The 14,521-nt window shown below is 37.2% G+C and overlaps 1 protein-coding gene across 1 annotated transcript in view; it reads right to left on the bottom strand.

Moving 5' to 3' along the window:
- Positions 1 to 514: 514 nt before the first annotated feature.
- The window catches only part of BMP5 (bone morphogenetic protein 5), a 56,961-nt gene continuing 42,954 nt past the window's right edge, over positions 515 to 14,521 (bottom strand). The window contains exons 4-7 of the mRNA XM_030490855.1: positions 12,710 to 12,907; positions 6,347 to 6,423; positions 4,288 to 4,398; positions 515 to 752 (exon numbers count right to left, since the gene is read on the bottom strand). Of these exons, the coding sequence (XP_030346715.1) occupies positions 603 to 752; positions 4,288 to 4,398; positions 6,347 to 6,423; positions 12,710 to 12,907 (536 nt within the window). The 3' untranslated portion in view covers positions 515 to 602. The remainder of the gene's footprint in view (positions 753 to 4,287; positions 4,399 to 6,346; positions 6,424 to 12,709; positions 12,908 to 14,521) is intronic.

Below are 14,521 nucleotides of genomic sequence, written 5' to 3'. Positions count from 1 at the left end.
TTTTCACTTCTATTTTCTATCTATTTATTTACTTAAGCACTGTTCAATATTTCATTTTTTCTAATGGAGCAGAACTTCTAAAAGAAAAAATATGTTCAGCCAAGCAGCTTTGTTTAGTTTGGGTTTTTTTGTGTGCCTTTTTCTAAATAAATACCCCGCCACAGTTTTCACTGGCAAAACATGACCAAATGTATTTTAGTTCCTTTAACAATATGAAGCAGTTACAGAAGTTTGGAGTTTCTAGCTTAAAAAAAAAAAAAAAAAAAAAAAGGCAAAAAAAAAAAAACTATACAAAGTCTTTACTTTAAAATGTTGAAATGGAATGAAACAGATCCCAGTATGATCAACTGAAAAATTAGTTTGTGAAGTTCTACTGCATAGTGAGGTGACCCATAAAATACATGGTTCTGAAATTTTGCTCATACAAAAGAAACTATATACTTCTAAATAAATAAAAGCTACTATATACATTATACTGTACATTTAAATGAGAGATGACATGAAATGGAATAAATTTAGGGCTGTCTTTTCATCCACAAGGTTCATATCTTGACTTTATTACAATTCTGAATAAAACCCTCTGCTTTAGATTATTTCTTATTCTAGTGGCAGCCACATGAACGCACCACCATATTCCTGTATTTTTTTAAAATAACATTGGAACTGTCATCAAAGTAGAGCACGGAGATTGCATTCAGTTTTGTTGGTGCACAGCATGGCTTTGGTACATGATCAGGGAACATCAAGTGAACCTGAAAGACAGATAAATACATAGGTTATATATCAAACAGAGAGGTACAAGGACAACGTCAGTGTAAAATATGTCTTTGCATTTCAGAGTGTGTTGTGATCACAGATTTTCCTTCGTTACCAACTTTTAAGCACAGCTTACCTCCAGAACATTGCTTATTTCAATTGCGTGGGCAGAGTTATACAATAATAGCAGATGGAGAGATAAATGTGGAGGAGCGGCCAAGATAGAAAGCTGGTTTTCAGATTAAATTTAGAAAAGAGTTGGAGTTAGGAGGCTGCTCAGGGAAAAAAAATTTTAAACATACCATCAGTACCATCTCTGCTGAGGACAGTGCTTAACATGAAGCTCAGGCTCAAGTCCTGGGTCTCACCAGGACCCCAGCACATGCTAAAATGCTTTCCTGTGTCAGGGTCTCAGCATGGAGGAAAGTCTGTTGCAGACAGCAAAGACCGTGCAGGCAAAAGCTCGTACTTCAACTGTTTTCAACCTATGAAATGGTAAAATGTGGCTTTTCAGAAAGCATGAGTGCATTTTAAGGTCTTATCTAGATATCGGTGGACCCAATTCTCCTTCAGCTGAAGTCGAATTCACTTCTTAAGGTTGGTGCCAGCTGGACAGAAGGTTTAGGGAAAGGGCTGAATCAGAAAAGACTATGTTCACTAGGCTAAAATATATCAATGGAAGGCTAAAGAGAAGCAAAAGAGTTTTGAACAGCGTCCCAGAACGAACGAGATCTAGTCGAAATATCTGAAAATGGGGGAAATACAAGTTCTTTGTACTTGAAAGAAGGTAATATTCTACACGTGCTAAAGACTTGGAAACTGGGGAGGCCAGAGGAAAGGGAGTTGTAATAGAGAGAGCAAGAGATTATTAAGGCATGAAGGAAGACTTCAGCAGTAATAGGTTTCATTCGTATGTTAAGTCTCTGTAAATCTGTTAGAGCCATCTGTCTTGCAGTGATATAAGCCCAGAGCTCTTGCCAGACAGCAAAGAACAGTCTATCAGGAAACGATTTTTACATAACTGTTACCATGAGAAGGTCTTTTGAAATGAGCAATAATAAATCCTGAAGTAGCAGTTTAGTAACGGTTTAGACATACATTTAAAACAGTTTACTAAATGAATAACAAAACACTGCAGAAGAAGATGATTGTGCCTTGCCTAGGCAGATGCTTGCCCTGCCATGACCCATCAGCCCCTGCGTCCCCAGATGGAAGCTCCATGGCTTTGCTAGCCCCGCATGACAGCAATGCTCACAGCCTTTTCAAGAGTGAGCCTGGTAGTCAGTGCAAGTCAACCTGCTGATCCCCTGGCTTGTATGGCCGGGAGGTCAATGCTACTGCAATTAAACAGTCTCCCTTGTATTTACATGCATTTATATAGTCTCTCTGCTTCAATTCAATCTCAGAAAAAGGATATAGAGGGAGAGGTACTGGCCCAACATTTTTCTTATTTTTGTTACAAAAGAAAAAAAAGTCAGTAAAGTTTGGAGGGGTACCAAGGAACAATCACTTCTCAAACCAAAGAGTGGGCTTTTTTAGAATGGTGTAATCAGTATGGCTGGGAGATGATTACATTTGGATTAGGGTGGGGTGTATGAATAATTGTTTCCCAAGCCATCCCCATATGCACACCTTGTGTAAATCTGAATTTTGTATAATTTAAACCAGAAAGCATTCAACTACTGTTATCTCATCTAATTTATGTGCAGCTAAAATTTAATTAGCCTCATGATTTTTTGGCTGCAAAATTGAATGCATGTACAGTACATGCAGAGGGAGACACACAATTCCAAAAAGGCCATAAAAAAGGGGAAAATTTAAGTATCCAATTTAAAAAATAGGACGAACTGCACAAATTTCTTAACAATGGAAAATTACCCATTTTTGGAAAGCATAGACACAAGAAAAAGTAGCACTGGGCCACTTCTTACTTAACAGTCCATAATTGCAGGAGAGAACTCTAACCTGGGGATCTCACTAATATTGGCAACTTTTCTGGACAATTTTTGCATAATTCTAAACTATTGCTTTACTTCCTTAGTTCTTTTCAGTTCAGAACTGTATATATGCTGTTCTTGTCTCCTAGGCTCATTGCTATATGCCTTGCCAATTGGAATTTGCAGTTTGCTTTCACTTGAACCCCTTACCACACTTCTATTTATTTCCAGCCTCTGACATTTTGCCTTCTTTTTGTAAATCATGCTGACTCAAATTCTGGTATAGAGGAATAGTGTTGCATTGGTGGCTGGACTTGGAGAAGGTGCATAAATGAAAAGCTAAATGGAAAGGAAAAGTTCTCAGCTTAGGTTTTAAAAATATCCCTCTCATGAAGACATAATTGGCAATTCTCACAAGCAGATTTTTTGTTTTCTATCAGGAAGAGATTGAACTTTCTTTGTTTCTGGGGTGTTTCTTTTGGTGTGGGGTTCTGGTCTAGGGGATGGAGGGTAGTAGCTGCACCCATTTCTAAAGGAGGAAAGGTTTTTCAGACCAGATTTTTTATGTCAAAATAAAAGGAAAAAGATCACCATCCATGGACAGAATCATCAGCACAGTCTGATGGTCAGGATACTTTCCTATCATCAGTTTAAAACAGAGGGAGCCTTAAACCCATGTTTCTCTAATTACAGTTGAGTGCCTTGACCTTTCTAGAAACTGATTAAGGATGGCAACCCTTTCATGCTCTGATTTTGTACTCCCACTCCCTCCTTGTGTAGTATCTCTCATTCCTCTGCTTCTTAATCATTCTGCTAATACTGATGCTGTTCAGGGCCAGCTCTTCATCTCGTACAGCTGAAAAATCATGACCAGACATCGGACTCACAAAATTACATTCAACCATAGTTTAAAGGTCTTGATTTCTGTAGATGAATGCTGCTAGGGTAGAGGAGGCCTAGCCAGCTGCTTCAACTAAGATCATCTTGGCTGCTCCAGTTGATGCATAGGACTAACCTAAGAACCAGCAGAGGCAGAAAGCTGGCTGCAAATCCCCTTGTACGTGTACCAGGCAGAGCCACAGATCCAGACACACTTCTTTATAAATTGTATTTGTTAGCCAGGCATGCCTGAACACAATTTCTTACATGCAAATGCATCTGCTTACAAAGCTTCACATTAAGTTACAGTATGAGTATCTCTGCCAACAGCTGACAACAGAGGTCCACAGAATGGCCAAGTGTCAACATTTCTGGAAGGTATAGCATGTAGATGTCAACATGGAGCTTCAATAAACTCTTGGAAGTGGTACTAGGGGGCCTCTTTGGTTCATGTCTACACAATTCTCCAGTAATATGACACATTCTTCTCATGTGTTACTACATTTGAAATGGAAGGGAAACTTACCACACAGGCCACTCTCACAAACTTCATCGTCTCTTCAGCTTAATCATCATAGCATGTCTCTGAAATAGGTTATCATTTACCCAGAAATAATCAAAATCCAATAGTAGTAAACAGAAAGGAAGAGACAGCCCTTGTGCCAAGACACCTAAAACTGCAAAACAGGCAACTACAACATAGGCAGAGGCATACCAGAGTCTGAACAATGGCGTGGTTTGTTGCATTCATGTGAGCATTGAGGGGGAAAGAACACTCTCCATCGCAGTAAAATGCAGCATAACCCTCTGGTGCAATAATCCAATCCTAAAATAAAAACAAATAAGCACACTTTTTTTTTTTTCCCCTGTCACTCAGACATTTAAAACTATATAGAATCATAGAATCATAGAATAGTTAGGGTTAGAAAGGGCTTTAAGATCATCTAGTTCCAGCCCCCCTGCCATGGGCACGGACACCACACACTAAACCATCTCACCCAAGACTCTATATCAAGCTAAGATTTACCCAAGGACAAAATGAACCTCAGACTGTGGCATGTTCACTTAAATTCCTCTTTTTAAAGAAAAAAAAAAAAAAAGAAGAGAAAGAAGTATTTGCTTTGCATGCAAAAATGGGATGAAAATTAAGTTGAAGTTAGAAATCTGTACGGAGTACCAACTAATGAGGCTATAAGGGGAATTAAAGGTCCAAATATTTTTGTTAGAATACTTTTCTTCCCAGACCGAAAATCTTGAGCACTTCTTGATGCAACAAAAGTAATTACAGTGCATCTTATTTCTTCAACATGCTCAATACCATTAACTATACTATTGCATGAGACTGAAGATTGCTAGAGATTACCCATTGGAATGCCACTGAATCATGCATTTTGAGTATTTCTAGCAACACAGCATGGGAAAATATTTTAAAATGTTAATGAAAGTTATGTGTTCAGTTTGCTGAATTCCTCCTTTGCTAGGAAAAGGTAACGTAGATGCTATGGAAAGGAGAGGATAAAGTACCTACTTCTTGGGTTTTGTTTCTTTTAATTTTTATCTCGTTTCATCCTAAGTTTCACTGATCAACTCTTGTACAGTGTAGCTTTGACTTTCCAACTGAAACTTTGAATTCTTCAAGTTGGGGGAGTTTTTTCGAACGTGGGGGGGGAAGTTTTTCTTTCTTCTATGGCCACCTTGAATGACAGATCTGAGATCTTTGCACATCTTGGGGCGTATCAAAATTTACTCTTTCAGAAAATGAACGAACTTGATACCTGGAAAAATCTGTAATCTACAGAGAGACAATGCCTCACTTGTTCAGTAGCCCAAGTTCAAGCCAATAACACAAGCTTGCTCTGTGGCTGTGGACAGGGTGATTATGCTCTGCAGTCTTGGGAAAACAGTCTCTGCCTGCTTCTTCAGGCTGCTGGGAGGATAAATATACTACAAAATATCAGGAAAAGTAATGAGGCCATATGAGAATCTGAGCTAGATATGGAAAAGATGAGCTGTCACTAAGGAGACAGCACACTTGTTCTGCTCCTGGAGAATTGTTTTAAAGTATTCAGAGAAACATGAAATGCACAGACAGCCACCTCTGAGTTCTTACCTACATATGTAATATGTCTAGGTTATAGGTTGCTGATGGCCTTCTTTTCTTTCTTTATAGAGAGATCCTTGCTTTCTGTAAAAAAATCCTAGATTGATCTCTATTTTCTTTTCTCATAATGCCTTGCCTCTGTCTTTACAACCTTTTACTACAAGTACCTTCTCTTTTTGTTACTGTATGGCAGAAAGAGTTTTTCCCAGAAATTATGTAAACTTATCTATCTATGGTGTTATAAAGACCACTGAATAGTAATCCAATTTCTAGTTCCCTACAGGCTCTAGCCTAATGAAATCTCTCTGACCTGCAGTAGACAACACTGAAACAGGGAAAATTCAAGTGCAAATTCCAAAAGTTTCATTTCTCAGTGTGGGGATTTTGCTTTTATTTACTGCAGATCTATTCATAACTTAAGTAATAATTCAGAGTATCTTTATGTGAATGAATCCAGGTCATAAAGCCATTAATGTATGCAAATTCTTTGAGAGAAGAGCTGCTAAAAAAAGCAAAGCAATAGTGATAGGAATTTATTGCAAAATGCATTTAAAGAATTTCTCTCTCATCAGGGAAATCCCAGTTATCATAAAGAAAAGATTGTGAATAACAGGGGACTGTAAAACAGATTGTCCAAATTCAAATTACTAGGAAACAGCATTTATAAACATACCTGCCATCCTAAGTCTCGGAAACTCACATAAAGTTCATGTTTCTTACATGCTTGCTTTTGCTCACTTGTGTTATAATCTACAGCAAGAAAATAATAATAAATTGTTTAGAAGCATAGCTAGAACCAATGAGATTTAGCTATTTTTGAGCTCCTGACCAAACTGTACAAAGGAAAGGAACAAGTATACTGTCATTTATATTCCTAGTGTTGGTCGTAAAGGCAGTGTATACTTGGAAATGCAGAATCAGCAGTGTCATCCTGATGCAGTTTGTGTACACAGACAAAATGGTGCATACAGCATTAAGGGAAGGAGATTTACAAGATGCCTGTTTGCTGTTTAACTAGGTGACAACTCTGATAACATGCACACAGGTAATAAAAGGAGAACAAGCAAGCTCCTGATACAGCATATGGGAAAGTCATCTGTATGTTGGCACAGGTTTAATTGCCAGGTGAAGTAAGCAGCCCAATTCAAAAGATAAATTAAGGAGAAAAAAATGTGCTGAAACAACAGAATTACCAAAAGCCTTCTATTTAAACATTAGCATATTTTGTACTCATTCATTTTTTGCCATATTTTCTAGAAATATTCACCACTTGACTATGTCTAGAATAGAATATATTTAGTTGGTGATACTGAAGTGAATAGTAGACTAACAAATGCTGTTTGAAGCCCTGAATGTTTCTGCATTGTCGGAGACATGTCAGGATAAAAGGGCATGGAGAATCTTCCATACATGCTTCTCCATGACAGTGTGGAGAATATCTAGTTCTTTTTCCTTACTGCCCCTGAATATCAGGAAAGGAAGGGAATAGGGTCATGTCCTCACCATATGAGCACCCCAGCGTTAGTTTATAGTGCTATTTAAGTGATGCCATCAGTGAGACATACGATGGAGCACGGAGGACAGGCTGTCTCCCCTGGTTCCAATTCAAGAATGCTCAAAATGGCTTTTTAGGATTAAAATAAAAAAAAAAAAAAAAGAAAAGCCAACAAAAAAAACCACCAAGAAAACCAACCAACAAAAACCAACCAAACAAAAAAAAACCCCACAACAAAAAACAACAAACCAAAAAAAAACCACAGAAGAGTCTGAAAAATAAATAAAATCTCCATTTTCAGGAATAGATTTCTTTTTTTAGTAACAGTCTTTTAACATTAAAAGACTTAAAGAATTGAGGCTAGGATGGGAGGATCTCTTTTGAAAAATTCCTGGAAAATTAAGAGAGGTCTTTTTCACATAAAATGAATGGAAAGGAATTCTGCAGTCTGTGATAGAATCCATTACACTGCTTCACTGTCCTTGCAGAAAAATCTTTCAAATAGCCAGCCTACAGGAGCTTTCCTGCACATTTATCAACTCCTTCTTGTCAGCTACCCTGATCTGTGCTATCACTGCTTCTCTGAGCTCTCTTCAGTTTCTCTGTGTCTTCCTGAAGATGTGATAGCCAAAACTGAACGCAGTGCCAAATGAAGTAAAATAGTTATTTCTTACGATTTCTGGATGGTTTTCTAGCAGTATATGCCAGAACTCCAGAATTCTGGAGTAAAACCACACTGTCAAATGGTCAGCTTCAGATTTCTTTTTGATATATTCCTGCCTAGTCACCTTAGGATTATGTTGTATTTATGCAAATCAATGAATAAAGAACAGGTTGGTGATGAGCATGTTGATGAGAACTGCAGCATGATGGGGCTGTCGCATCCATGATATGGTGGAATTACAAGGTTCATAGAGATGACCAAGATCAACGACAGCATTGCAACCCTGGACTTCAGGAGATCAGTTTTCATCTTTTCCAGAGATCTTCTTAACATGATCTCATGGCATTGCCCCTGGAGGGCAAAGGAGACCAGGAGAGCTGCCTGATCTCCCAGAACAATCCCTGAGAGAAGCACAAGGTAAGTCCATACTTGTGCAGGTCAAGCAAGAATGGCACTAAGCCACTGTGGCTGAATAGGAAAGTCTTGATTGAGCTCAAATTCAAATAGAAAAAAATGTGGAATTGGGATGAGCTACACAGAAATAACATAAATACATCACCTGAGCGTGCAGGGATGGATGATAGGAAAGCCAAAGTTTAGCTGGAATTGAAACTTCTGAGGGATGTGAAGGTCAACAAGGACTTCTATAGGTACATTCATAGCAAAAATTAAAACTAAGAAAAATATATCTTCAATGTTCAGTGGGGCAGAGGACCTAGTGACTAGGACTCAGACCAGTTTAAGGTACTCAATGACTTATTTGTCTTGTTTTTTACTCTCAAGGGGGGAGAATTTAATACAACAAAAAACCCTTAGTCATGCTTTGTGCTGAGTTGTCTGTAATAATGTATTATGTTCTGCACTCGTGTTAGATGTAAGATGAAGGTATTGGAAAGTAAAGGAACTTAAAAAAAAATGAATTGTTTCACTGATCCTTCTTTACAAGGATTTATATGCTGATTTTATCTAATATCAGTGCTCATAGGAGATAAATGGTGAGCTTTTTGGGTTCAGTTATTAGTGGGAATTTAAAAATCAGTCATATAGAATGCAAGCCGCTTTGCAAAAAAACCTGAAAAATGTGGCAAAAATATGCATAGAAGAAAGTCAGGAAAGTCACAATCTGGTTTTAGATAGCACCCAAGCAGGCAAACTAAAGCTGAAGATTGTGCTTTTGCCAGTTGTCTGTCAGTCATGACATTTTCATATTCAGGACTACATAACAGAAGTTTTAGCATCAGAATGTAGCAGAAGTCCCTAAAGTTAAAGGAGAAAGGCTGAATAATAAATATGTAAGTCATCATGGAGACATCTTCGTTGTCTTGATACTCTGAATTACAACGTAGGAGGATAACCAGTGGTAGACGAGTGGTCACACCACAAGTGTTTCATATGCAGACACACATCTGCAAACCTTCTAACCCATACACCTATGAAGAAAGTGAGACTTGGGCATGTCTGTATTCCTTCTTTGAATTCTATCTTTCATATAAGACAAATGTGTGTAATTTAACATTTCATATAAATATCAAATGTGACATTTATAATAAAATCTGATGCCAAGGATTAAATTTCAAGTACTGTAACTTCAAGGCCCAGATGTTTATTCTGTCAAGAATCAAAACTGTAGGTTATTGTGATTAAGAAAATATTGTTCCTCAACTATTTAGAGGCTGCAGTTGGGGTCCAAACCCCTATGTAGCAGAAAGAGCTGTGGAAGGAGGGCAAGAAAATATACTTAAGAAACTTAATAAGGATTTTATTTATTTGCAAGGGAAATAAGGACATATAGACACCCTATATATATTATCACAACGTACTGTGTTTTTAATTAATTATTGTGAAATCAATCAATAAAATACAGGAAATTCAGAGTTAAATATTGTTTTCTGGGTGGGTTTTTTTTTGTTTGGTTGTTTTGGTTTTTTTTTGGTTTTTTGTTGTTTCACTGCATTAGTAACAAAAATTATGTAGCTTTAGTTTTGAGTTTCCTGGTGTCAGTCACTATTTGGTATTTAAATGTGGATATCTTCTAGTGCCCAATTACACTGTAACTCTTTTTAGATGACATTAAAAAAAAAAAAAAAATTAAAGCCAGCCATTGTTGTAAGGAAGAGTTATGTGATGTACTCTAGAAACACATTGTCTTGGTTTGATTCGTTTTAATTATTTTTTTCCTTTTCATCTACAGCTTGACAAAAATAAAACTAGATAAGTAAAAAACAGTTCAATCTGCTGTGCATAGCATGCAGGTGGAGTCTGAATGCTAAGTTTAATTCAGTCTGTCTTTACACTGCACGGAGGTAATTTTTTCTTGAAGTTTTTAGCAACAGAGGGATGCTGAGGTACAAATCTGTCAACAATCGCCCAGCTGTTATAATAACTTACACATATAGATTTTATTTTCTTCATGTGTTTGCATGTATCTTCATGAATAATTAAAAAATGTCTTGCCTATTGAAAGGGAAGAACTGAGTTGCCCAGTGGGGGTTTCTAATCATTGTAGTCCAAGAACTTAGAGAAGAAGGTGGCAAAAGGAAAAAAAAAGATCATCTAGTTCCAACCCCCCCTACCATGGGCAGGAACACCTCCCATATAAATGGCAGCATACCTGTCTGTGTCTGGCTACATAATCTCTGGCTATGTAGATGAGATTCTTCACTGTCAATGTCTGACTTAGATGCTGTAGATAAAAGATTATGGAAAAGCTTAGAAACAGAGACCTACATCACACAATGACACTTGCTCATTACTGTGTCATTTATGTCAACAGTGTCTTGCATCAGGGAGTGAATGGGTATTGAATATAGTCTATTGACAGTCTGCCATGAAAAAGATGATGAGCAGAATTCTTTGGGTTTTTCTGTAGTTTAAATGTGGAGAAATTAATTTTAAAACACTGCTCATCACTGGAAGGTGTGGAGAGCTAGGAGAATCAGCCTTCTCCCACAAGCCTGCAATACAGTGCAGTTTTCTTGAACTGCAGTCTTTTTTGACAGAGATCTGGCATGCATCAGCATCTATAGTGATGTACCTCTATGCTTATGCAGACAGGGGCTTAAAGAGGTTAGGAGAAAATATGTTTCATAATGTACATTTCACTAGAGATGTTCTGATTTTTCTTCTTTTACAACAGCTCTGGAGCATGACTGGATGTACAGATGAGGCTGATCGGTGTTTTGAGACCTACAGACAGCTCATGACGATGCAACTTGCTGGCGTTTGTTAAGGTTAAGTTTTCCCCAGGTTAAACCATCAGGGAACTTGTGTTCAGTTTTCCTGCTATAATCAAGGAGGCTTAAAAAATCTGATCAATTTGCATTTCCTCATGGACTAGAAACACAGGATTCAACCTGAAAGTATGATATTTACATTTAGATAACTTGTGTGTGCCATGTACTTAGATGATTTTCCTTTCCACCAAAATAATGTGATTCTCAAAATTAGTAGACATTTTTCAGGATTTATGAACATTTTTTACTTTTTTTTTGTTTGGTTTTTGGTGGGGTTTTTCTTTTTTTTTTTTTTTTTTTTTTGCAGAGAGGATATTACTTACTCTTGAGATAAGATATTGCATTTTAGAGTTAATACAGTTGCACAGATCAAGGTTGACTGTGTTAAAAAAAAAAGAGGGGAATAAACAAACAAACAAACAAAACCCTCCAAAAAACACTCAAAAATGCTCATGTTGTATCATGTGTCCAAAGCCCTTTTATGAAAATAGGGAAGTGCATCGTATGGTACCAGTAAAATAGAAGGAACAGTTTCTGCAGAAAAAAAGCTGATCATACTAGAATTACACAAAATGACAAAATGCAGACTCAATTCCTCTACTGAAATAAATGAATTTTGTAAAAAGCAGCAGCAAGCAAATTTAACTGATGTACATGCTTAAACCACATCTGAAAAACAAGATGCTAAATCAATTTTTAATTTGCATTGTTTCAAAAAAATCTGAAGAACTTTAGGCAGTTAATGAAAAGAGAGTGTTTGGTCAATATGACTCCATAAATAATGAATAATTGTAAAAATGCCTTTCTACTATAGATATGTAATTTCTTTTTTTTTTTGCTACTAAAAAGCTAACATTGTCCAGTTTTGGACTTCTTTCATTATTTATTTATAACTGCTCCCCTGCAAAATTGACTCCTAAGGGATTAGACATTAATTGTCTAATTAGATGAGCTTTTGTTGTATAGTCATACAGAATATCAGAAAATTTTATAATACTTAGAAAACCCACAAAAAATAAACAGTTGTAACAAATGTTGCCTTAATGGTGCCTTAACAAATATCAGGGGCTTTTCAAAATCTAGTGCCCTTAAAGGGAACACATGCATCCCTAAGTCACCTAGCTCAGACAGAGCTATGCTCCAGGTCCTTGGTGGAAACTGGGAAATTTTTTTTCTACCTATACATCACACACAAAATTGAGCCCACTACTGAAGCTGAGACACAGTTAAAAAAGAGTCCAAATTCTATCTTCCACTGAGGCTTCCTAGACAAATAGTTGGGGTGCAACCCTTCTCTGTACACCCTCTGCTTTTTTGTTATGCATAGCAAAGATCTTGTCCAGTTGCCTACTACATAGCACTAGTTTCCAGTTCAGATAGCCTTTCCAAATCTACTTGGTCATTTCACCTTCCAGGAGCCCATGATACATGTAAGCGACCTTACTCACAAGAAGGCAGATAATGCTCAGTGCCATTACTGAGCAACCTTAATAAAGAGGTTTAAACAAAGCTAGAAGGGCAGATAAAAATGGAGTTTCTGACAGTTTAGCCAGTGAGCAGTATCTTGTTGAGCTGCTGTGACTCCACTGCATTTGGTGCCTATAACTCCTATAAACAGGCTAGTAAATCATAGCTTCATCTTACCCCCAACACTTGGCATCCTAGAAGACTCCTGATGACTACTGGATTTGTTGCGGTTCTGATTTTTCCTTTTATTGTTGGCTGCTCGAACAGAACGGAAAAGCACCTCACTTGCCTTGAAGAATGCAACCATGAATGGCTGCTTTGACTGAGGCCCATGTCTTCCAATCAGGCCAGCAGATTTAACATTGATACTTCGACCTATAAAGTAATGGAAATTGTAAGTTAAAAGGTGAGTTTCTGCCCCTCCTGAAGCCACAGTGGTAGTTCAACTGCTGACTGACACATCGCAAGGATTTTGTCCATAATCCTGAATTTACATGATTAAGAATCCTAACCACATTTTGTTGAATGGAACTTCAAAGGCAAAAAGTTCAACAATTTACAAAAGTTTCAACGGCTTTACAGGTAGTTTCTCATTGCATAAAATCATGTGCTCTATATATCTTATTGATTACACAGATATTTTAATTCAGCCTCATGTACACATTTATAGGAATGAAAAATAAATGAGCCCCATTAAAGTCTATAGCCTATAGAAAGGATAATGTAATATAGTCATTTAATTTCTGCATCGCTTGAATGTGAAATGTGGAACCTTATATCCCCAAAGCAAATCAGTAGCAAATACAAGTGTAGATAATAAATATACTTTTGCTTTAAAAACAAATGTTATGCAGTGTTACTCAAACTGATGTTCATTCACAAGTAAAGATAGGAAGGCGTTCAGTTGTTCAAGAGAACAGAGTCTGAAATATGTGCATTATTGACTCTGGTTCTGTTCCCAGGGGATATGCATATTTCATTAAAATATTTGGTCAGTCAGGACTGTGTGGTAACCTCACAGTATTATAGGATCTAAACCTCACTAAAAGAAAAGAAAGCAAAACAAGTCACTGAAACAGCATCAGTGACATTTTAGCAAATAAACCCTTGCTCCTAACAGAATTTATTTTGGCAGTATAAACACTTTTGTGCATACGTGTATTATGCAGAGCCCTTCAACCGTCAGAAAATGAGACAGTGTCATGTGAAGCTGTGCAGCTGTGCTGGGTGGGGGACACAGAGGTCCTTTAAACGGGAAGGTACGGGCCTAGGCACCATGTGCACTACACAGCAGTGGGGCACCTGGGGATTCTTCTAAACTGACTGGAAATGTTGGCTATGCGGGCAACATAAAGGAGCATCTGCCTCACAAAAGCATAATACTGGTCACTCAATCACCCTGAAAAAGAACTTGCAAATACGCATAGGAGTAAACATTATAGAAATAAGCATAGAGGTTTCCTTTTCAAATGCAAACTTACAGTGGCTGTAAGCCAGAGTCTATATTTCTTAGAAAAACTCTATCACTGGCGTAAATGAAAGAGGCAGTTTGATTTGTGGTTAAAGTAGTTTCCATTCTACTTCCACTGTAACAAATGTATTAATTCAGCTCAGACTTCCTCCTTCTGGCAGCCCTTTTGCTGTAAAAAGAGAAATTAGAAGTTCCAGCCAAATACCATACCTTGAACTGACCCACTTCAATACATAAACACTTTTACAACATGTTTATTCAGGTGTAGCACTTTAAATTGGTTTAAGATGTTTCCAGTGACAGAGAGCCCAGCAAAGGCAAGCGAAGAACTGAGAAAGTTAGCAGTTATGGAGCAGGGTAATTGGCAACATATTCTGAACTATTTTGATAATTACTTTTTTGACTGCAAGGGAAAAATATATTTGCTGAAGCTTCTGATTTTATTTTAAATACCTTTTTAGTCTTGTATTTCTTTAATTCTTCTATTTATGTGTTTGAGTTACTACTAAATAATTCAG

The sequence above is a fragment of the Strigops habroptila genome, chromosome 6, assembly GCF_004027225.2.
Source record: "Strigops habroptila isolate Jane chromosome 6, bStrHab1.2.pri, whole genome shotgun sequence".
In the NCBI taxonomy this organism is placed as follows: Eukaryota; Metazoa; Chordata; class Aves; order Psittaciformes; family Psittacidae; genus Strigops; species Strigops habroptila.
Note: the sequence above shows the minus strand (reverse complement) of the source record. Positions and strands in the feature narration are given on the sequence as shown.